Source organism: Camelina sativa, chromosome 15 (genome assembly GCF_000633955.1).
Source record: "Camelina sativa cultivar DH55 chromosome 15, Cs, whole genome shotgun sequence".
Classification (NCBI taxonomy): Eukaryota; Viridiplantae; Streptophyta; class Magnoliopsida; order Brassicales; family Brassicaceae; genus Camelina; species Camelina sativa.
Genome location: NC_025699.1, coordinates 1,567,873 through 1,586,842, shown reverse-complemented (window position 1 = coordinate 1,586,842; position 18,970 = coordinate 1,567,873). Strand labels below are relative to the sequence as shown.

The following is an 18,970-nucleotide window of genomic DNA, read 5'->3' as shown; positions in this document are numbered from 1 at the left end:
TTTTTTTTTTTTTTTTTTTTTCTCTGCGTTTATGAAGGTTTCCCGATAGAAATTAAAATTGCATCTAATTGTTTCCTGAATTTTACTGTGCGGTCTAAATTAGGTTTTTGGGGGTTTTAGTGATCGTCTTCGTTGCCTTGTTTTTTTTCAGCAGTTGGAATCGATTAGGGTTCTTTTGGGCTACTAGATTAGTATCTTTCCAATTCAATTTGGGGTCACCGGATTCAATTCTTCAATTACTTTGTATGTGGATCACACTTGTGGAATCTGAGTTTCAATGAGCTAAGACTCTCTCTTTGATTAATCTGCAGGATTCTCCGGTTTTTCAATATATTAACGATCTCTCGCCCATAGAGCCAGTAAAGCCAGCACGCCCAGAGAATATCTCGCACTCATTGGCTTTCACATCTCCGTCTTCTCTATTTAGTTCGCCGCAGTTAAGCTCTTCCAGATTTTCCATGAAAAGGTAACTTGGATTGATTAGGAGAAAAGATTTGTTGTTTTGTGTTTTATGTATATGCTGCTGACATTGGTAATTTTTTGGATGGTTATGTTGCTTCTTTAGGCATCGTTCTCAAGATTTATCTAGTCCAGTATTTCTCATTGGTGAGACTGTCAAAAACTCACCAGATGCTCTGGAAGCTGTTAAGATAACTGGTCTGAGTGAGGAGCAGCTAAATTGTAGACCTGAGCAGTTGCCAAATGTTTCTGAATCCAAGCCATTTAAGGAGCAGATCAGCTTAGCAATTGAGTTGGCGAATTCATTGAAACACGGAAGGGATGGAGTTGATGTTCAAATGGTTTCTTCTGATGAAGAACCAATGGATGCTGATATTGAAATAGGAAGTAGCGGTGGATCGAGAGAGCTGTCTGATGAGTTATGTACACAGCGTAATGATCCAATTCACTTTGATGCTGATTCTGAAGGGGTACTTCAAACTGAAGAAATGGAAGCTGTGAGTGTGTTGGGAACAGAAAAAATCATGTTTGATGTTGATGGTAGCCAGAACAGTGAGCAACAGATTCCGAAGATCACTGATCCTAGATTTAATTCTTTTGCTTCTGAGCCTCAGCAGTTTTCTTACACTGTACAAGTTGCAGCTGGAGCTCCAGACATTACTCTCTGCAGTTCCTCCAAGGTAGCAAATATTGATTCAACTGCCGAAGATGAAGCCAAGGAAGATAGAGGTCTACAGCCCTGTCGCAAGGTAACATTTCAGTAAATTGTTTTTTTTGTTGACTTTATGGAGTGGTAAATATATTCTCAGACCTCATGGTTACACGTTACTCATTACTCCTTAGTCATGTGTAGACATTGTGCTGATTCAGCTGTGGGCTTTGGTCATGTGTTAAGTTGACATTTTATGTTCGTTGTACAAATTTAATCCTTACATCTACTTCAAACTCTACGTTTCTTTTAATCTTTTACGCTATTGTTCTTCAAAAGACATTGAGTTCTTGATGTGTTTTTGGAATTTGGACTTCAGGTGGTCTCTGTCAGTTATATAATTTGTTTCCCTATTGCAAGTAGAATTATCTTCATCTTGCTAGCTTATGAATTGATTTAAACTTAAAAAAGAACTTAGCTAATAACTTTAAATTGACTCTTGCAGCAACAAGGTGTCCGCAGGCGCTGCTTGACTTTTGATGTGGGAGGATCTCACAAAAGGATACCTTTGCGTGATTCTACTAACGATCTATCTCTTGATTTGACCTCTATCAACAAAGCTCCTAGTCCACAAGAGTGTTTAGACACCAGAAAACAAGATACTGATGGGATTCTACCCCTACCACTAACGATTGGCCTGCACTTGAATGGTCTCGTGAACCCCTCAGTCTCAAGTGACCGAAATAAAAATAGTTTCAAAGATGGTCGGTTTTTCCCTCCTGGTCCTACAACATTTCATCATAATATTGAAGATGAATTCTCAACTCCTGTCTCAACAAAAAGAGATTTAGTATACAGTGATAACAAATTCATGGAGGGTCCTGAGAGATCACTGGAAGGAGAATGTTTTGACCAACACATGGCAACAGAATATAGGTGGGAGAATATTCCGATGTTCCTAATCTTATTCCAGCCATCAGGTAGGTATATCGCTATGAATACTAAACTTATACTTAAATTACTGATTAATGCAGGCAATCGTTTCAAGGACTTGACGAACTTGGCAGCTGTAAGCGCTGTAAATGTAGGAAATCCAAATGCTTGAAGCTGTAAGTGCTTTCCTTACCACCATTCCCTGGGCACAATTTTCAGATGCCAAAATCGTGTGTTTTCATGTTTTTTTTTCTTTTCTTTAAATGATATGATTAGGTTTGTATTCCTACTTTTTCTGAAAGCCATTGAGAGACGCTTTCACTGCATATTCTATTTTTAAGTGAATTAGATGATGTATGAAGTCTGTTGCAGATGTTGTTCTGTCTTGCTGAAACTGCAGCATTGGTAGCTTTTGTGTTCTAGAACCCTTTTTCCATAGTTCATACCTTTTTCTTGTCCAAAAAGCCTCGGGCCTTTTCTGAAACCTAGCTTAAGTTGTTAAATACACTGAATCTCAGGTTGTGCAGAACATAAATACCAATTCATTGTTAACTACATATTCATATTGCTGTACAGGTATTGCGATTGTTTTGCTGCTGGTCTATACTGTGTTGAACCTTGTTCATGTCAAGATTGTTTCAATAAGCCCATTCACGAAGACCTAGTTATGAACACTCGTGAAGTGATTGAAGCTCGCAATCCATTAGCTTTTGCTCCAAAAGTGGTCTCGACTTCTGATTCTGCTATAAATTTATGTGTAAGACATATTATCAGATCAACAATGAGTTCAATTACATAATAAAGGAGAAACGTAGACTCTACGGACTTGTCTTTATTTGCTTATCAAAGTATGGCTGCAACTAGATAGTACTGAGATTGTATATTTGTATCTTGTAGGACGAGAACAGCAAGACTCCTGCTTCAGCAAGACATACAAGAGGATGCAATTGCAGGAAATCAGGCTGCTTAAAGAGATATTGTGAATGCTTTACGGTAACTTTGGTTTCTGTCTAACTTTGTTGTTCACACTTATATTTTGAATAATGTTATTCTTCTGAACCATTTGGCTGTTACGATGACTTTATCAAGATGGGTGTTGGATGCTCCTCGAGCTGCAGATGCATGGGATGCAAGAATAATATTTGTCACACAAATGGTACGCTTTCGATTATTTATTGCCCTTTCATTCTAGTATAATATATATTTTAAGATTGTTTACATTATTCTCAGAGAAATGTGCGGGAGAATCTGGTGCGGTTACAATCAATGATGGAGCTAAAGATAATGATGATCATGGCGATGCTTCAAGGTATCATTACAATATTTTAATCTCGTGGTGATAGTGTAACCTGATCTCTAAACATTAACAGTCCCGGGTTCTCATTCTCAGCCAAAACGAAGATACCGCAAAGAGGGAGAGAAGGAATCGCGTGTTGCTCTCAAGTTCTGTAGCATTCCGTTCCTTTTAGCATCACTGTGAAAACTCTCTGAACTTTGGGACTGACTTCTCAGAAACACCATGTGAAGATCCAGGAGACTCCTGTTCAGTGTCGCCAACGAGTCAATAATCAAAACCACTGTATGAAAGCTGTGTCGTGGGTTTTGTTTGATTTCACTTTCATATGTTTTTTCCAAGTTTGGTATAGTAGGTATATATATATGTATAAATATAATATATGTATGGAAGGTTTTTGCTTAGGATGTGAATGTGCGTGTGTCTGTTCTGCTCTGTTCTTCTTTCATTGAAGAAAGTTTTGTAATGGCGTTGTCTGCTTCCTCTGTCCCTATTTTGTTCTCTTATTCTCTCAAACAAAAACTCCACAAAATAGTGATTAAGATAGAAGAATATACCTTTTGTATGAAAGTTGGAAGTTGAAACTGTGTTAAATGTATTATTAAAACAATATATCACTGGAGACTTGAAAATAAAACACTTATCGTAAAATTATGGAAACTTTTGTTTCGTCGAAGGATTCAAATTCTGAGAAAAGGGTGTTTAATAAATTATCAAAAAACACGCAAGTTTACACTGAAAAAAGTCATGAATACAGCAAAAAAAACTGGGAAACAAAAGAGTGAACAAAGCATTAAAAAGCTAAAGTTTTAAAGAAAAAGAGATCTCTCAATTTTAACATTCTCAAAAACCATTCTTAAGCTCCGATGATTTCAGTAGGTTCCTCAACAACCTCTTCAGCAGGCCTATCTACCTTAACACCAACATCTTCTGCTGTGTAGTCTCCGTGAATCTATAAAACACAAGCATCCAATTTATATATATATATATATATACAGATATAATCCTGGATAAATGAATTATATCATAACAATAGAGAGTTCATATTCACTCACATCCATGAGCTTGCCAAGGTCGAATTTGGGTGCCTTGAGGATCTTGACTTTACGGATGAAAACGTTCTGAAGAGGGTAGATGCTCTGAGTTGCCTTTTCAATCTCCCTGCCAATAGCTTCGGGAATGAACTTAGCAACAAGATCCTTGAGGTCACATGAGGAAGCTTCCTTAACCATAATTTCAGTCATCTTCCTGCGAATCTGAGGAATGCACAAAAAGACAGGTGAATTAACATTAAAGAGGGGAAATCAAAATGAAGAAGGCAAAGACTCATCAATAAAAGGAAGTATCTTAGCTCAACATTAATAAAATACCAAAGATTCAGCAAAGAGACTTAACAACATTTAACATGCAAACGTTAGAGAAAGAGAGAGAGAGAGAGAGCAACAGATTTAGATAATAGCTGGATAAATACCTGACGGATTTGGCTGGATTGAGCATAGCAAGTCCTCTTGACCTGGTTAGCACGTCTCTTGGTGAAGGCGATGCAGAAAAGCCTGAGAGTGTAGGCATCAGTGGTTTTAACATCAACATGAGCCTCAATCAAAGTCTGCCACTTTTTAACCAATGACCTAAGTTTGTCAGTGGTGAAGTCCATGCCCTACAGGTGAAACAGCGAAAACTGTCAAGATCCCATCAAATAAGACGAAATGAAACCAGAGTAGCAAACGTTGAGAAACAATGTTTGTCCTTACCCAGAACTGGCACAAAACGTTCCTGCCTTGGACATCTTCAGCTCTGAGACGGATCTTCCTGTAAGCATTGTCTTCATCACCTTGAAGATCAGCTAGGGAAACCTCAAAAACTCTGTGCTTCAATCCTTCGGAGGCAATCTGGGAGTGTTTAGATAGATACAAGGATCATCAGTCTCAAAAGCCAGCACAATACCATACAATAAAACATTAAACTCTCTCACAGGTACAACAACCAGAACTGCCCTAGGTGATTCATATCAGTTCAGCAGATTCTAAGGAGAGTCTTAACAGCCAAGTCATTTAAAGGAGATTGTAACAAAGAGAGATAGAAACATTACTTTGGTACCCTGAGTTCTGGAAACAAGTGTCTTTCCAACATTTCTATGGGTGAACAATGAAGGAGCCTTAACATCATACCAATCCTTCTTGGAGAAAGGATCAACACTGCATCATTCATTTTCACACACAAAAAAAACACAACCATCAATAAACAGATTCAACAGCTAAATACTTGAACATCGAGAGAGCCTTATCAGTACGTCCACATTGTAAAGAAGAACAAACTAAGATAAAGATGTTTAGAGTACTTACAGCTTCTTCTTTCCTCCCTTCCTACCCTTGGAGATTCTCTTGTTTTTCCTAAAACGCAAATACAGGAACACTCACAGTTAGGTGGTGCTGAGATTTACAGATCAGATAGTAGAAACGAGGAATAATCTCAATGGAAGAATTACCCGACGGCCATGGCTGCGGAAGATAGGTCTCGACGACGAACTGAGAAGAATCAAAAACACAGATAACAAAACCTAAAAATGCCTCTACGGCGCTTCTTCAATTTAAAGTCATCTTCTAGGGTTTGAGTTTGACACTCATATGTTTTGGGCCTTTTATTGACCCATTAATGGGCTAAGCCTCACATATAATGGCCCAATCCGGTCTCTTTTTTTTTGGCTCCTCGTAACTCGTAAGTCGTAACCTTGAAAAAGTTACACAACAACAAAAAATACTCTGTGAGAAGAAGCGTATACTGGATTAATAATTTAATATGTACTGAAGTTATTAATTTGATTTTAAGACAAAATAATTTGACAAAGTTTGGTTCTTGTCTCGTTCGTTCGGATTGAATTTTGTTTTATTATTGGCTATTTGATTAAACTCATTAGTAAACCTTATCAGTGATTCAGTATAACGGAGAGCGAATATGAATCAAACTTATAAGCGAAAAAGGAACAGAAGTCTGTCAAGCTTTAAAACCAAAATACCAAAAAATTGTTTCAACTCTTGTGGTTTGAACTAAGAGATTTTCAAGCTTCTCAAGGCGGAAGAGAGGAGGTTGAGCTTGGCCGGAGCTTTTTGCTTGTACTCTCTCTCCAATGCAGTTGCAGCTAGAGACTGAAGCTCTGGTGCAGCCATGTCCTTGTCCTCTTTGTTCCTGCCTTTTGAGAGCTGTGCAATCGCTGATCCACACTGTTTTCAGAAAGATGTATCAGTCATTAGGTCACTGCAAACAGAAGCGGATTAAACCGGTATGAGGAAGAAAGAAGGTCTTACCAAGCATATTCCGAGAAGGGCTCTTGTGCTTTTACCACCTGTCAAGTCTATGGTTGCTGCATAGTACTTTCTTGCTGCAATAAGGTTCTCTAGTCCACCAATTGTGTAGAGAACCTGATTTTGGGGATTGCACGCAAAATGAGAATTACGTTAGTTAGACAAGTTCATACATGATCAAAGCTGTAATTTAGAGTTTTGTAGCAATAAAAACTTAGAAACTTTTGGATTCCAGTGCTAATAATGCTCAAAGTTCCACAAATTAGTTCGCTCTTCTATTGCTGCTACTAACTTGCAGTGTCAGATATAAGCGACGACGAATTAATTATAAGATGCATACTACATACAATGTCTTAAACAGAGCAGGTCATATATGACATTTTGTGGCTCTTTGGTGATAGCCATAAGAGTATAGACAAAGGAACAATTTGACTTCTTTTAATAAAAGGAAATAAAAAAATGGGACTTACATCGGCATATGCTAGGTGGTAGAGTGGAAGAGTAGGCTGAGTTAGTATGAGCTCCTCGTAGCAGAAAGCTGCTTGTTTGTACCTGTTATAGATTATAAATTAGTTGGGTTAATTGTTCCATGGTGAATTATACGTAAAAAAAGTGGAGTACAGAGGATAGAGAAGCACACATTTGCAAGGAAACATAAATTTCTGCAAGTTCTCTCCACGCATCATGATCAGCCATGAATCTGCATAAAGAAAGAAAAGCAGATACAGGTGATCAGCTGTGGTATGTTTTTTCTGATATACTTATATTAGTCCAGCTTGGGGTTAGTAGTACTCACACTTCAAGATATTTGTTCAGATGTTCAATGGCTAAGGAAGGTTTGCCCTGTGCCTTGGCCATAGCCACCTTTCTTTTGTGTATAACCTAGACATCGAGTTTTACTTACAATACTTATCATTTGGACGTAGCTTGTTGGTGGTTCCACGAAAGCAAAAAAGTTAAAAGCTTACTTGATCAAGTGGATTATCCTCCAAAAGGCTCGTATACGCTTTTTCAGCCTCCTCCCACATTCCCTTTGCTTCTAGCAACAACGCCTCCAGCTTGCCTGAAATATATTACCAAGATTGTGATAAAAGCAAACGTTGAAGTCCAACAAGATTGAAGACTTGCTCAGTTTGTCAAGGGTTGAATATTGACTTACCAACACGTTTGCTATCCGGAAATTTCTTCTTCAGAACCTTGATGCAATTCTGCAAAAAACACAAATTTAGACTTCTTTTGAGAACTCTAAATTCTAAAAAAAGAGGTTTAAACCAAAGAAATAGCATACACATACAGCCTAAGCCTACGATAACCGATGCAATCCTGATCTTAAAATAGGTAATAGGATCATATAGTTCTCAAAGTACCAATGGAAAGCGTAAAGAAAATTCACCTGTGCAACATTAAGAGATTGACAGTCCATAGCTGCAATAGCTACCTGCTCATACAGGGTCCATTCTGCATAAAATAAAGGAAGACACTTTACCCTTTAGTTTTATAAAACAAACAATCTACAAGCTGCTCTTTTATTGCGTTTCTACAATTTCTGTAAAGTAAACACACCTATTAGCTAAGTCAATAAAAAACAAATCGAACCAAATTGGCAAAGATTCATCTAAATGGGTTCTTCTGAAACTAAAGTCTTTGCTAAATTCTAAACAAAATGTTTAACCTCACAAGTAAGGATGAAACAGTGAACAAATCAATCCAAGTGACACCAGATTTCGCATTAAGCAGATATAAAAAAGTAAGTAGGAAACGGAAGCAGAACCATAAAACCAACTAATGACTAAAATTGAATTATGAACTAATCTCGTTTAGCTGAAACTCATGATTTGCGGGCAATTGGGTGGAGCACGATTCATGAAACCAACAAACACACACTAGCAAAACCAAGGAAATCAGAATTAAACAGACCATCTGGACCAAGAGCAGATCGCTTCCCCGGATCGTTCAAGATCGAGAGACCATGTTTGAGCACAATCTCTGATCGGCGAACCTTGAGCTTACGAACGAGGGACAGATACTCCCAAACACCTCCTCCTCCATTCTCAACTTGATTCTCGAGTTGATTTAACTGCGTCTCCTCCGTTTTCGTCACCATCTTTGCTCTGTGCCTTTGTGAATTTTGTGGATCTGTAATCTGTTGTTGTTAGTGGGAAGCTCGCTCGATCAAGAAAGTCGCTTTTCCTCTACAAAGACGACATTGACATGAACCGGTTCGGTTTAATAGCCATACCGATCTGGTTTAGCGCATATTCGAATCCGAGTATCAGATTCATGGTTTAAACATTAACCGGCTCAAGTCAATGGAGAATGAAACGGTGCGTTTAGAAAGCATTCGATTTCAGTTGTCTTCTTTTGGCCCTTGCGGGGAAAGAAGGCAATGAAATTAAACAGAACTGTGTCGTCTTGTTTGCGTTTGCCGTCTCTCCTTAAACCCTACTCGAGCTTTCACTGGACAACGACAATGGCGACGACAGCTAAAAGCGTTGAAGGTATGAAAACAGTAGATGAAGCTGACGTGGGTATCTCCTGTTTCATCTCCCAGCTCCCTGGTTTCCGCGGAATCCTCAAACAAAGGTCGTGATATCTTTATTGTTGTTTCTTACATATTATACATTCTTGTTCGATATAGCTAGAGGATGAGATTTAGGTTTTGTAAGCTTGTGTAATAGAGCTTAGTGATTCTGTAATTTTTATGAACTGTGTGATTCTTGATAAGAGTTTATTGTTGGTTCTTGATGTGTTTGGTACTTAATTTACATCACGGTTAACAAACGGATCCAAAGGAAGCTCCTTTTGTGATAAATGAAACTCTTTGGTATATGTTGAGTTTTGGATTTTGATGCATGTACTGATTGTTTCCTTTATTTTGTGTGGGTGAAGTTCATAGATTTATTGGATTAAAAAATTGAATTATTTGCTTGTATTTGTGTTTTGTAGATACGCAGACTTTATTGTTAATGAAGTCGATATCCATGGAAATGTGGTTCATTTGACATCCTTGGACTTGCCTCCTGAGATGGTTTGTCTCTTGCCTCATTCAAGGCCTCATTTCAATTCATTTGTTGGATGAAGCTATGTTTTTGTTTCGATTTTTATCTTTTAGTTTGTGTGTGCCAATTTTTTTGTTGTTTGTTGTTCAGGATGTGAAGGCGGAAGATAAAAATAAAAGTTCTGATAATGAACCCCAAAACTATACTTCTGCAATTGAGTCATTCAAATCAATTTCCAATGCCACTGATGCAGAGCGTTTGGAAACATTGATCAATCAAGTCACCTCAGGAACTGATGATGAAATCTTACCTGTTGTTCTTGATCCAAGTTCTGACAAATCCAAGAGAACGGTATAGGTTTTAATTACAGAGTTACATATTCTGTTATCAACATTATCTTTTACTTCTTAGTTCTTACTATATATATTTTTTTTCTTATACTACTAACCAGGCTATCCACAACTTTGTTAAAGAGCATTTGAAGTTCCTTGTGACTGACACTGTTGATGGTCCTGATTCTACTTCAAAATGCATCCGTGTGCGAGTGAATTCAGGAGCCCATAACAACAGAGGTAATAGATCAAAGAAACGGAAGGAAAGAGGCGATAAACCTTTTGATAGTAGAGGTTCAGAGCATTGGCCAGAGCATGTTGGCAAGTTTCTCAGGTAATAATTATAAATCAACTTCTATCTGACATAAAATTTACTATGTATCGGGACTAGTATATTAGTCTATCTTCCAAAATGGATAACCTGAATTGGATATCCTACTTGAGAGGTGTAGATTGGTGTCTTGAAGTTACTGATGCAATAACGATATAGTGCATAAATTATGCACCGTATAGTCTCTGCAGTGCCTTTATTTGATCATTACGTTTGAAACTGCAACATATGTGTCACTTGATTTATTATTGGTTTAAGTTTATAGGTTCCATCTTTACAAGGAGAACAAAGATACACAAGAGGCCTTGGGATTGATTGGAAAGATGCTAGGCGTTCAGGTGTTTCCCATCTTCTTCCGTATATAAAAGGGCTGTTTTATCTCAAGCCATTGTACTTTCTTGATAAGCTGTGTCCGTTCTTGAATTTTACAGCCAAAGTCCTTCGGATTCTCTGGAACAAAAGATAAGCGGTCTGTTTCGACTCAGTGTGTAAGTTATTTCTACCTGTTTTCTTGGTAAGATGAGTTTACTATTTACAATGCATAATAAGAGAATGTTTGGGCATTTAGGTAACTGTGTTCAAACAGCAAGCTAGTAAATTGGCTGCGCTGAACAAGAGATTATTTGGGATCAAAGTTGGCGACTTTTGGTAAGCCAACATATTCTTGAATGTTATCATTTTGACTTTATTGTTCTGGTCATGAACTCATAATGTTAATGATGACTTATCAGCCAGGTCAAAGAGGGCCTTCTTCTTGGACAGCTCATGGGAAACAGATTTACCATCACGTTAAGGTGAGAATGTAACTGGTCATTGTAAAAAGAAACTCTGTGATCGTCTATTTACTTCCAAATTTTCTTATTCAAGAACATTTTGATTATATTTCGGTGAGAAGGGATGAAAAGATCTTCTTGTGCATGGAATATCTTTATAGTCTAAATATTCATATTTTGCAGAGGAGTGGTTGCTGATTCTGAAGAAACTATAAAAAAGTCTGCAGAGTCCTTGGGGAAAGATGGCTTTATCAACTATTTTGGCTTGCAGGTTCTATTCTCTTGTTGAGTTGTAATCGACTTGCACTTTTGCATTGTAGTATCGAGTTCTGCTTCTCGAAAAAAGTCACGTAAATCTTACTAAAAATTAATATATCCTTATGAATTTTGTATTTGTGTGACAGCGTTTTGGAAGTGGTTCAGTACCAACACACCATGTTGGAGCTGCACTATTGAAAGGAGAGTGGAAAGAGGCCGTAGACATGATTCTTAATCCAAGAGAAACTGATATCCTCTAACATGACCTAGTCTCAGCTACAATTGCTAATCCCTCTCAAAATTATATTTTGGCTCTACGAAATTAGGAACGCAGCAATGCATGGTTTTCTTGACTTTAAGCTTTTTTCTACAAAGGCATGTAGTAAATGATGCCCGGGAATATTACAAAGAAACTGGCGACATTGACGGGACTTTAAGGCAACTACCGCGATACCTCGTTGCTGAAAGAGCCATAGTAAGTATCCAGCTACTCCTGTATGGGTTTTTGCGTTCATAGGTTTCCATGATAATCAGTTTTAATCTTGGTGTTTTGAAACAGCTGCAGTGTCTGAAGAAATGTCCTGGTAACTACCTGCAGGCTCTGAAAGGCATTCCTAGAACTTTGAGAATGATGTAAGTGCTTGGTTCTTTATATAGCTTAAGTTCTTCCGGAACAGTTTGCCTCTTGCGACTGAGATATGACATATGCCAAGCCGTTTTTTATCTTACCGTGTATGTGATTCTTATCATGCAGGTACGTACATAGTTACCAAAGCTACTTATGGAACAATGCAGCAAGTCTGCGCGTCAAAAAATATGGTACATCAGATTTTTTTTCTTTATAAATCTTGGGCCGTTCTGTATGCTAGTCGATGTAGGTTTACTGGTCACTCATTGGTTTTTTTGTGGTCTGGCAGGGACTACCCAAGTTGTGTTGGGGGACTTGGTAAGTACAAAGGTAGATGCTGCAACAAAAATGGTTGATAGTTTGACATCTGAGCACAAGGAAAACAACGAAGAGGCATTGGATTGTGACCAGGTAGATGATACTGCTATTGTAGATCTTCCAGCCGAAAGGAGTGACCTTGTTAAGGTTAGTTTCTATTTCGAACTTCTTCTTATTAGGCCGTCCATAGTTGATACGTTTTACCCTTCAGATTATGATGAGCTAATGGAACTTCGGGATTGAAATTTGATTCATGTGATTTATGTATACATAGATGCTTTCAGCCTTTGGTGCATTTACATTCTCATTGGTATTTTGCTAATGCTAGCATTATTCATGTGTAATGCTTTTTTTTGTATCTTTAGGTTGTAAGTATAGAGGATTTGGAAGCTGGAACTTACTCAACCATTGATATCGTCCTCCCTCTACCTGGGTAAGTTGCTGGCAGAATTTTCCAATACAAGTAGTTTTAACATTGTACTATTGAAACCTAACTTTCTCTTTGCTTCAACAGTTCAAGAGTCATTTACCCTTCCAATGACATTGCGGAAATTTATCATGATTTGGCAAAGAAGGTTTGTTAAAACCATATTCAAGCATTCCCTGATTGTTCTCGAAATATTGAACTCACTTATTCGCAGTGTATTCTTTCTAAAACTTACATCTCTGCTGATGAATCTATAAATTTTTGCTTACATTGTTCAGGACGGTATCAGCCTAACTGACAGCATTCACGGTGTAAAGTAAATTCCCTTGTGCTCTTTTTCTTGTAGATCTTTATGCTTGTAACTTTCTATCACCACGAGCATCTACCTTATTCTACTAATAAAAGTATTGTTTCAGGGAATTCTCGATAACTAGCATGACTGGTGGATATAGACGTGTATTCCAGAAACCAATAGACTTTGAATGGTACGCAGTGTATAGTTAGAACGTTCTCCAGTTTTGATATCAGAAGCTCTATGAGCCGAGACTAATTTCGCGGGTAATTGCTGCAGGGAGCTACTCACTTACACTGACAGCAATAAACCGTTGGCAGAGACAGATCTGGACAGGATAGCCATGACTGTGGATAAAGTTGGATCGGCTGAAGAAGTTGAAGATGAATCAATGAATTCTGATGCTAACCCTCCTGGAACCGATTTGAAAGACCAGACAGAGAGAAAAGAGGATGAAACGGACACTGGGAATCCAAATTCTGAGCAGACTCAGCTGGCGCTTAAAATGGCACTCACTCTTCCATCATCTTGTTATGCCACAATGGCAATCAGAGAACTGTTAAAGACGTCAACTTCTGTAAGTACTCAAAGTACTATATTTCGGAAATTCCTGAATTCACTTGAGTTTGGTACTCTTAAGTTACAAATTAAAAGTTAAAACATATTTCTGAACAACTAAATACTGTTTTTTTGGGGATTTAATGGCAGGTTGCATATCACAAGACACTTAACTAGTGATTAACATCAGCTCCTCGTGGCTTGCACACAATGCGTATGATAAAGGCTTTTGCGCTACAGTTTTACTGGTTATACTACTCTGTTTCAGTTGCTTTGAGGTCTTACTATTCAGGATTCTATACTGTCTGCTTTAAACATGTGTACATTCATGTATTTGTGCTGAAGTTCAGGAATTCCCTTTAAGCATCAAAACAGAAGTTCTAATTTAGTAACCGGCCAAGTCTTTTCTTGAATTTCAATGTATCAGATACAGAGGGTCAGCTACTCATTTAAGAACACAGCCTAAGTAGTTAACTTTGAAACAATTTTCTTGACATCTGGTTGGAAAAACTGTTAAAAGTGGAAAATTTTCACATCACAACAGGTTAGAATTAGAAATCACCCGTTTCTCAATCTTCCAGCTTATTAGTAGTAGATTCCTTGAAGCTCTTGGACAACCAAATTGCTGTTTCTCTGGGTGAGACTTTGCCTGGACCAAAGGGCCTCAACAAGACATTGAGCTCATCGTACCTCTCATCTTGAAGCAACCTTGCACTGAATTCAAGCAATCCCTCCAATGCCTCAGCCCGTTGCTGATAAGAACTAGGATCAAATCGTTGTCTCCTTACACCTGACGAACCCCTGCTTGATGCTCCAGCAGTTGCATTCTGATCAGATGATTCACTCCTGTTTTCCAGATATGCATCTTCATACACTGCCTTCATAATCGCTCCTTCTCTGTTTTGGCCTGGTTCAAGTGTAAATTTGTCTTTTGTGATTGAGCAGTCTAGTGGTGGCTCTGGAGGTGGACTGTAGGAACCTTTAGACGATGCTTTCTTCTTCTTCCCACGCACAACCGGAACAAAAGGCTCTTCCTCATATGACGCTAGTGGAAACTCAATCTTGTCAATTCTTGGTGCATTCATTGACACGTCAGGAGAATTAATCTGGTGGAGAAAACTGGTTTTCGAAATGTACAGAGAGTCTTTGATTTCTTTTGCAGGTTTTCTTGAGTTAGGCATGGAGGCTCTGCGAATCAAAGCGGCTGGTTTTCGGTTTGTACGCTGTGATGAAACAGGAAGCTGCAACATATAGAAACCACCGTTCTTTTACTCTGATAAAACAATCAATAAAACCAGTAAAGAAGAGCATTTTGGATGGATCACTTACTTGACCACGGTCAGTCCTAGACTGTCTCGGTCTCACAGGTGAGGCTGAAGCTCTCACTGGAACATACCTAGAACTCTTAGAAGCCTCTGAAGTTCTATGAACACCCGTCCCTTCACCACTTTCATCTGTAGACAATTCCAGTTGCTTTGCACGGTTCAGATATGCGGGTACAGGTTTTTTTATGGACGACATAGAATCTTCCTGGTTACCCCTAAACCTGCTTGGACCAAAGCTATGGCTTTTGCCAGCAGGGCGCCTTCTCTGCTCGGGAAAACTGTTTCTCCTGGTGGATTCAGATTCTGGCCATTGCGCAGGCAATACATTACTTGCTGGATCATTCACCTTCAAATTAATCTTCTGGATATACGGCTGAAGCAGTGGTTGTCTGAGAAGCTCAGCAGCCTACACAGAAGAAGAGCAATGATGTTTACTGGTCAAGTTTGTTCAGTTTCAGATTATGACCATATACCAAAGGACAAAATCAGATGACATACGCTTGGTCGGAGTTCTGGATTTTTCCGGAGCATACTCTTAACCAGACCTCGGCTGAAGAAAGCAGCACGCAAAATCAGTAAATTCTAATAGATCTCACATTTAGACAAATAAGATAGTAGACTTACAAGGCAGCAGAATATTGCGCCGGAAGTGGAGGAACGATTGATCTGTTAATCCTGTTTATTAGTCCTTGCATGTCCTGCAACCATTTGAAACGCCAGGAATCATTAGGAACTTCTCATGAACGAAACCCGGAGGAACATAAATATAACTTTTAGAGCTTACAAAAGCTTTGAATGCAGGTTTCATAGCCGTCATCTCATACATACAACATCCTGAAGAAAAGAAGATAGAGGTTCAGATGAATCTTTCATTATCTCAGATGAATCTTTCATTATCTCATACATACAACATTCTTTCATTATCTTAAGCTAAAGGTTAAAAATCTCAGCCATGAATGAGAAACTTGCCAAGCGACCAAATATCAGACTTGGACCCATAGGGTATATCAGCTAGAAGCTCGGGGCACATGTAGCTTGGTGTTCCAACCACCTGGTTTTTCAAGAAGGGTAACGATCAAACCTGAGTTCAAAGCAAATACATATGTGTAATACTGAAGGATACTTACTGAAGACGCGAGGTCATCTGATGTTAAGACCTTGGCAAGTCCGAAATCGCCTGCGGAGATCACAGAGCCGAATTGTTACATATTAGTCGATGTTGTGTTGGTCTGACTAGGAAAATGATATAATGTGACATATATCTTAAGCAACTCACCAAGGCGTATGTCTTGATCCTTTGTCAAGAATATGTTTGAACACTGGATGGATTAAAATAAGTTAGTTCTGTATCAGTATGGAGATTTTTCAATATATTGTGTTGGTCTCCTGAGACAATCATAACCAACCTTAACATCGCGATGAAGAATGTGATTGGCATGCAAGTATTCAAGAGCCAATAAGAGCTGAACAAGCCATTTGCAGAGTTTCTGATAACACCAAAAAAAAAAAGTTTCAAGAGATTCAGAATTTTGAGTATCAAATCGTCAGAATTTTATCAAACAAGTGTAGCACAAACCTCTTCGGAGAAGTGTACGCCGTTGGTTTTCTTTATCGCGTCCGCCCTGTAAGGAAGTAGAAACAGGAACAGCAGAAAAGTCAGTTAGTATATCAGAGAGCCTCTTCTCTAGGTAAACAGGGGAAACACTGCTAAGAAGGAATAAGCTTACATGTCTCCTCCTTTGCAATATCCTATAATAATGCACACGTAGCACCCCTGATAGCACACATCCATAGACAATAGAACTGGTTATATTTTCAAACACTTTGTTCACGAAATGAAAAGATATGTGATAAATAATACCTTTTCAACCCAAGAATCTTTATATTCCACAATGAATGGGTTATGTATCTTTGAAATCAACTCCATCTACAAGGAGATCACAGGATATTGTTACTCTACAGAACAAAAGTCAACAGCTATAGCTCAAGAATACTGTATGATCGATTACAGCATATCTGAAAAGACTATCGACATCAAACAAAGGTCCTTTTCATACAGAGACTCTTGTAAATGATTAGATAACAACCTCTTGATGAGCAGATCTTCTTGTCCTACCAGTCTGGCGGGCAAGCCGGATTTTCTTCAAAACATACCTTTAGACAGCAAAACAGATGACAAAGAAAATTCAAATTCCGGAAACAATAATTACCTATAGAATCCTGTTTAGAGGTGAAGAAGGTACTCACAGTTTCTTCTCATTTTTATGTCTGACAAGAAGAGCTGACCCAAAGGAACCTTTTCCAATTTGCTCAAGAACCTCGTAATTCTCCATTGACAAACTCTGAGAATCACCTCCTTTTTGTCTTAATCTCTCCTATAGAATCTGAAATCCAAACGAAGACACAAGACACATTGTATTGTCAATCTATATCCTTTAACAAACATGGTACCTTTCTAAACATTATAACTAAACTATCAAATAGAGCAAAAAGTAGTCAATAAAACGGAAAAAGTTAAACTTTCTTTCTTCGATTCTTCTAAAAGTTTTGTCACTAATCCAAAACCCAAAACCCACCCACCTTAAAGTCAATTAGCCACCAAAATGGATTACTCTTTTCAGGAATTTTTGAAAAAGAAATAAGGTAACCCAGTCGTAAAAAATCGAATCTTTCGTCTTAGAACATGCAAGATTTAAGTTTTTTTTTCATGTACCGTTGTTGTGAAAGATGAGAAAAAACTACAGATTTCATTAGCTCGCATTCACAGAAATAAACAGCCCATCAAAATTGAGCCAGTCGATAACACAACATTTTTGCTAATATAAACAAGAAACCGTTACTTGGGTTCGAAACTTAAACAAGGAAAGAAGGAGAGAGAGAGAGAACAAACCTAAAACGGTGTCGTTGGGAGATTCAATCGGCAGATTTAAAAGATGTACGAAGAAGAAGAAGTTGAGAGAGGAGGAGACAGTTTCTGCATTTCCTGAAAGAAACTACAGAACGGCACCGTTTCCGGAGAAGAAGCAACGGTAGTGAAGAAGAGGCATTGGAAGGAAACGAAGAAGAAGATGATGAAGAAATTGGTTCGCCATTGTATGTATGTATGAGAGACCTCTCTCTCTCTCTCTTTCTCTCTCAGAGGAAAACGACAGATTTTGCTCAATGGGAAATAATAAGACTTTTGTATTTTTCCTTATATATATATATAAAATTGAGACAACAATATACTTTATTATTTATTTAATTCTTATGCAATTTATTTAATATCTGATTTTTACCCTTTTGTCTGAAATGATGTGACTTTACTTTATTTTATAAAACTATTAAAAATAAAATTGAAGTTTTTAGAAAGGGAGCATAAAATGACAAATTCGTCTTGGGATTAATATATACTCCCTCCGTTTCAAAAATATAAGATGTTTTGGAGAAATTTTTTATTTCATAATATAGGATGCTTTCAAATTTCAATACAATTTTTAGATTAGTTTAGTATTTTATATTATGCAATATTGTTTTTGATTGGTTGAACTTATTAAAAATAAAATTTTTTTAATATGCGTGTTTTGCTTAAAACATCCTATATTTTGAAACGGAGGGACTATTAATTTTTGTAGTTCGTGCACTACGAATTATTAAATACTATTTGAGCAATAATTGAATAGGTCGCGTTACCCAAATTTTTTAATTTGAATATTGTTCAATTCTTTTACTATATAGACTAATTTTAGCTTTTGAGTATCACAATAAGTTGGTTCTTTTGTTTGTTTTGAATTTCATTTATCTTAAATTAATGAAACTATAATCAAAGATAAGTTATAGAACAATTCTTTTTGCAAAAAAAAAATATATATATTAAAGTGTGTAAGCAAGAGAACGTCTTCATCGTCGAGCCTCTTTGTTTATGAGCTCAAGTCTTCTTTAAATTTAAAATATAACTATTACACAATTTGTAATTCCTTGTTTCTTCTTGCTTGCGTTGAAGAAAAAAGAAACAGTGATTATAGGTTAATGTATCGATCAACAAAGAAAAAAAAAGGTATAATAGTTGATGTTTTAGATGATTTAAGTTAGATCCACTCATCCACATCAAACACC

At 37.6% G+C, this 18,970-nt stretch overlaps 5 protein-coding genes across 5 annotated transcripts in view; 2 read left to right on the top strand and 3 right to left on the bottom strand.

Annotated features, from left to right (window-relative positions):
- Positions 1 to 4,101, top strand: part of LOC104744594 (protein tesmin/TSO1-like CXC 4) — a 4,787-nt gene extending 686 nt beyond the window's left edge. The window contains exons 2-10 of the mRNA XM_010465669.2: positions 312 to 466; positions 566 to 1,208; positions 1,614 to 2,044; positions 2,143 to 2,217; positions 2,618 to 2,798; positions 2,939 to 3,034; positions 3,131 to 3,197; positions 3,272 to 3,350; positions 3,432 to 4,101. Of these exons, the coding sequence (XP_010463971.1) occupies positions 312 to 466; positions 566 to 1,208; positions 1,614 to 2,044; positions 2,143 to 2,217; positions 2,618 to 2,798; positions 2,939 to 3,034; positions 3,131 to 3,197; positions 3,272 to 3,350; positions 3,432 to 3,510 (1,806 nt within the window). The 3' untranslated portion in view covers positions 3,511 to 4,101. The remainder of the gene's footprint in view (positions 1 to 311; positions 467 to 565; positions 1,209 to 1,613; positions 2,045 to 2,142; positions 2,218 to 2,617; positions 2,799 to 2,938; positions 3,035 to 3,130; positions 3,198 to 3,271; positions 3,351 to 3,431) is intronic.
- LOC104744595 (40S ribosomal protein S3a-1-like) lies at positions 4,021 to 5,928 on the bottom strand. The gene is made up of 7 exons (XM_010465671.2): positions 5,821 to 5,928; positions 5,678 to 5,725; positions 5,425 to 5,530; positions 5,087 to 5,224; positions 4,807 to 4,992; positions 4,391 to 4,591; positions 4,021 to 4,287 (listed from the first exon to the last, which is right to left on the bottom strand). Exons 1-7 carry the CDS (start codon positions 5,829 to 5,831, stop codon positions 4,192 to 4,194), a joined length of 786 nt encoding a protein of 261 aa, XP_010463973.1. The 5' UTR covers positions 5,832 to 5,928; the 3' UTR covers positions 4,021 to 4,191.
- On the bottom strand, positions 6,246 to 8,806 carry LOC104744593 (ER membrane protein complex subunit 2). Its single transcript, XM_010465668.2, has 9 exons — positions 8,552 to 8,806; positions 8,028 to 8,092; positions 7,794 to 7,842; positions 7,603 to 7,697; positions 7,431 to 7,516; positions 7,275 to 7,334; positions 7,105 to 7,186; positions 6,638 to 6,751; positions 6,246 to 6,553 (listed from the first exon to the last, which is right to left on the bottom strand). Exons 1-9 carry the CDS (start codon positions 8,736 to 8,738, stop codon positions 6,380 to 6,382), a joined length of 912 nt encoding a protein of 303 aa, XP_010463970.1. The 5' UTR covers positions 8,739 to 8,806; the 3' UTR covers positions 6,246 to 6,379.
- LOC104744590 (multisubstrate pseudouridine synthase 7-like) lies at positions 8,994 to 13,938 on the top strand. The gene is made up of 20 exons (XM_010465666.2): positions 8,994 to 9,217; positions 9,581 to 9,662; positions 9,784 to 9,984; positions 10,085 to 10,299; positions 10,562 to 10,634; positions 10,728 to 10,784; positions 10,865 to 10,944; positions 11,028 to 11,090; positions 11,253 to 11,340; positions 11,474 to 11,576; positions 11,699 to 11,802; positions 11,887 to 11,960; positions 12,082 to 12,146; positions 12,245 to 12,420; positions 12,639 to 12,706; positions 12,788 to 12,848; positions 12,979 to 13,016; positions 13,117 to 13,185; positions 13,272 to 13,569; positions 13,701 to 13,938. Exons 1-20 carry the CDS (start codon positions 9,021 to 9,023, stop codon positions 13,725 to 13,727), a joined length of 2,139 nt encoding a protein of 712 aa, XP_010463968.1. The 5' UTR covers positions 8,994 to 9,020; the 3' UTR covers positions 13,728 to 13,938.
- LOC104744592 (serine/threonine-protein kinase Nek2) lies at positions 13,946 to 18,040 on the bottom strand. The gene is made up of 15 exons (XM_010465667.2): positions 17,766 to 18,040; positions 17,123 to 17,259; positions 16,963 to 17,029; positions 16,737 to 16,802; positions 16,603 to 16,649; positions 16,452 to 16,497; positions 16,282 to 16,362; positions 16,152 to 16,194; positions 16,003 to 16,052; positions 15,845 to 15,926; positions 15,660 to 15,709; positions 15,500 to 15,573; positions 15,374 to 15,425; positions 14,880 to 15,281; positions 13,946 to 14,791 (listed from the first exon to the last, which is right to left on the bottom strand). The coding sequence occupies exons 2-15, from the start codon at positions 17,206 to 17,208 to the stop codon at positions 14,120 to 14,122; spliced, it is 1,818 nt and encodes a 605-aa protein (XP_010463969.1). The 5' UTR covers positions 17,209 to 17,259; positions 17,766 to 18,040; the 3' UTR covers positions 13,946 to 14,119.

Bases quoted from the DNA above. Each gene is read 5' to 3' on its own strand.
- LOC104744595 (XM_010465671.2), bottom strand. The intron at 5,225-5,424 runs GTAATGTTTCTA...AAACACTCCCAG, and splicing joins CCAGAACTCAGGGTACCAAA to ATTGCCTCCGAAGGATTGAA. The intron at 4,288-4,390 runs GTGAGTGAATAT...TGTGTTTTATAG, and splicing joins ACCTTGGCAAGCTCATGGAT to ATTCACGGAGACTACACAGC.
- LOC104744593 (XM_010465668.2), bottom strand. From the start codon at position 8,738: ATGGTGACGAAAACGGAGGAGACGCAGTTAAATCAACTCGAGAATCAA. The intron at 7,843-8,027 runs GTGAATTTTCTT...TGTTTTTTGCAG, and splicing joins AATCTCTTAATGTTGCACAG to AATTGCATCAAGGTTCTGAA. The intron at 7,517-7,602 runs GTAAGCTTTTAA...CTCGATGTCTAG, and splicing joins AGGATAATCCACTTGATCAA to GTTATACACAAAAGAAAGGT.
- LOC104744590 (XM_010465666.2), top strand. From the start codon at position 9,021: ATGAAATTAAACAGAACTGTGTCGTCTTGTTTGCGTTTGCCGTCTCTC. The intron at 11,341-11,473 runs GTTCTATTCTCT...TTTGTGTGACAG, and splicing joins TCAACTATTTTGGCTTGCAG to CGTTTTGGAAGTGGTTCAGT. The intron at 13,570-13,700 runs GTAAGTACTCAA...ATTTAATGGCAG, and splicing joins TGTTAAAGACGTCAACTTCT to GTTGCATATCACAAGACACT.
- LOC104744592 (XM_010465667.2), bottom strand. From the start codon at position 17,208: ATGGAGAATTACGAGGTTCTTGAGCAAATTGGAAAAGGTTCCTTTGGG. The intron at 16,195-16,281 runs GTTGGTTATGAT...TAATCCATCCAG, and splicing joins TTCTTCATCGCGATGTTAAG to TGTTCAAACATATTCTTGAC. The intron at 15,282-15,373 runs GTATGTCATCTG...TCTTCTGTGTAG, and splicing joins ATCCAGAACTCCGACCAAGC to GCTGCTGAGCTTCTCAGACA.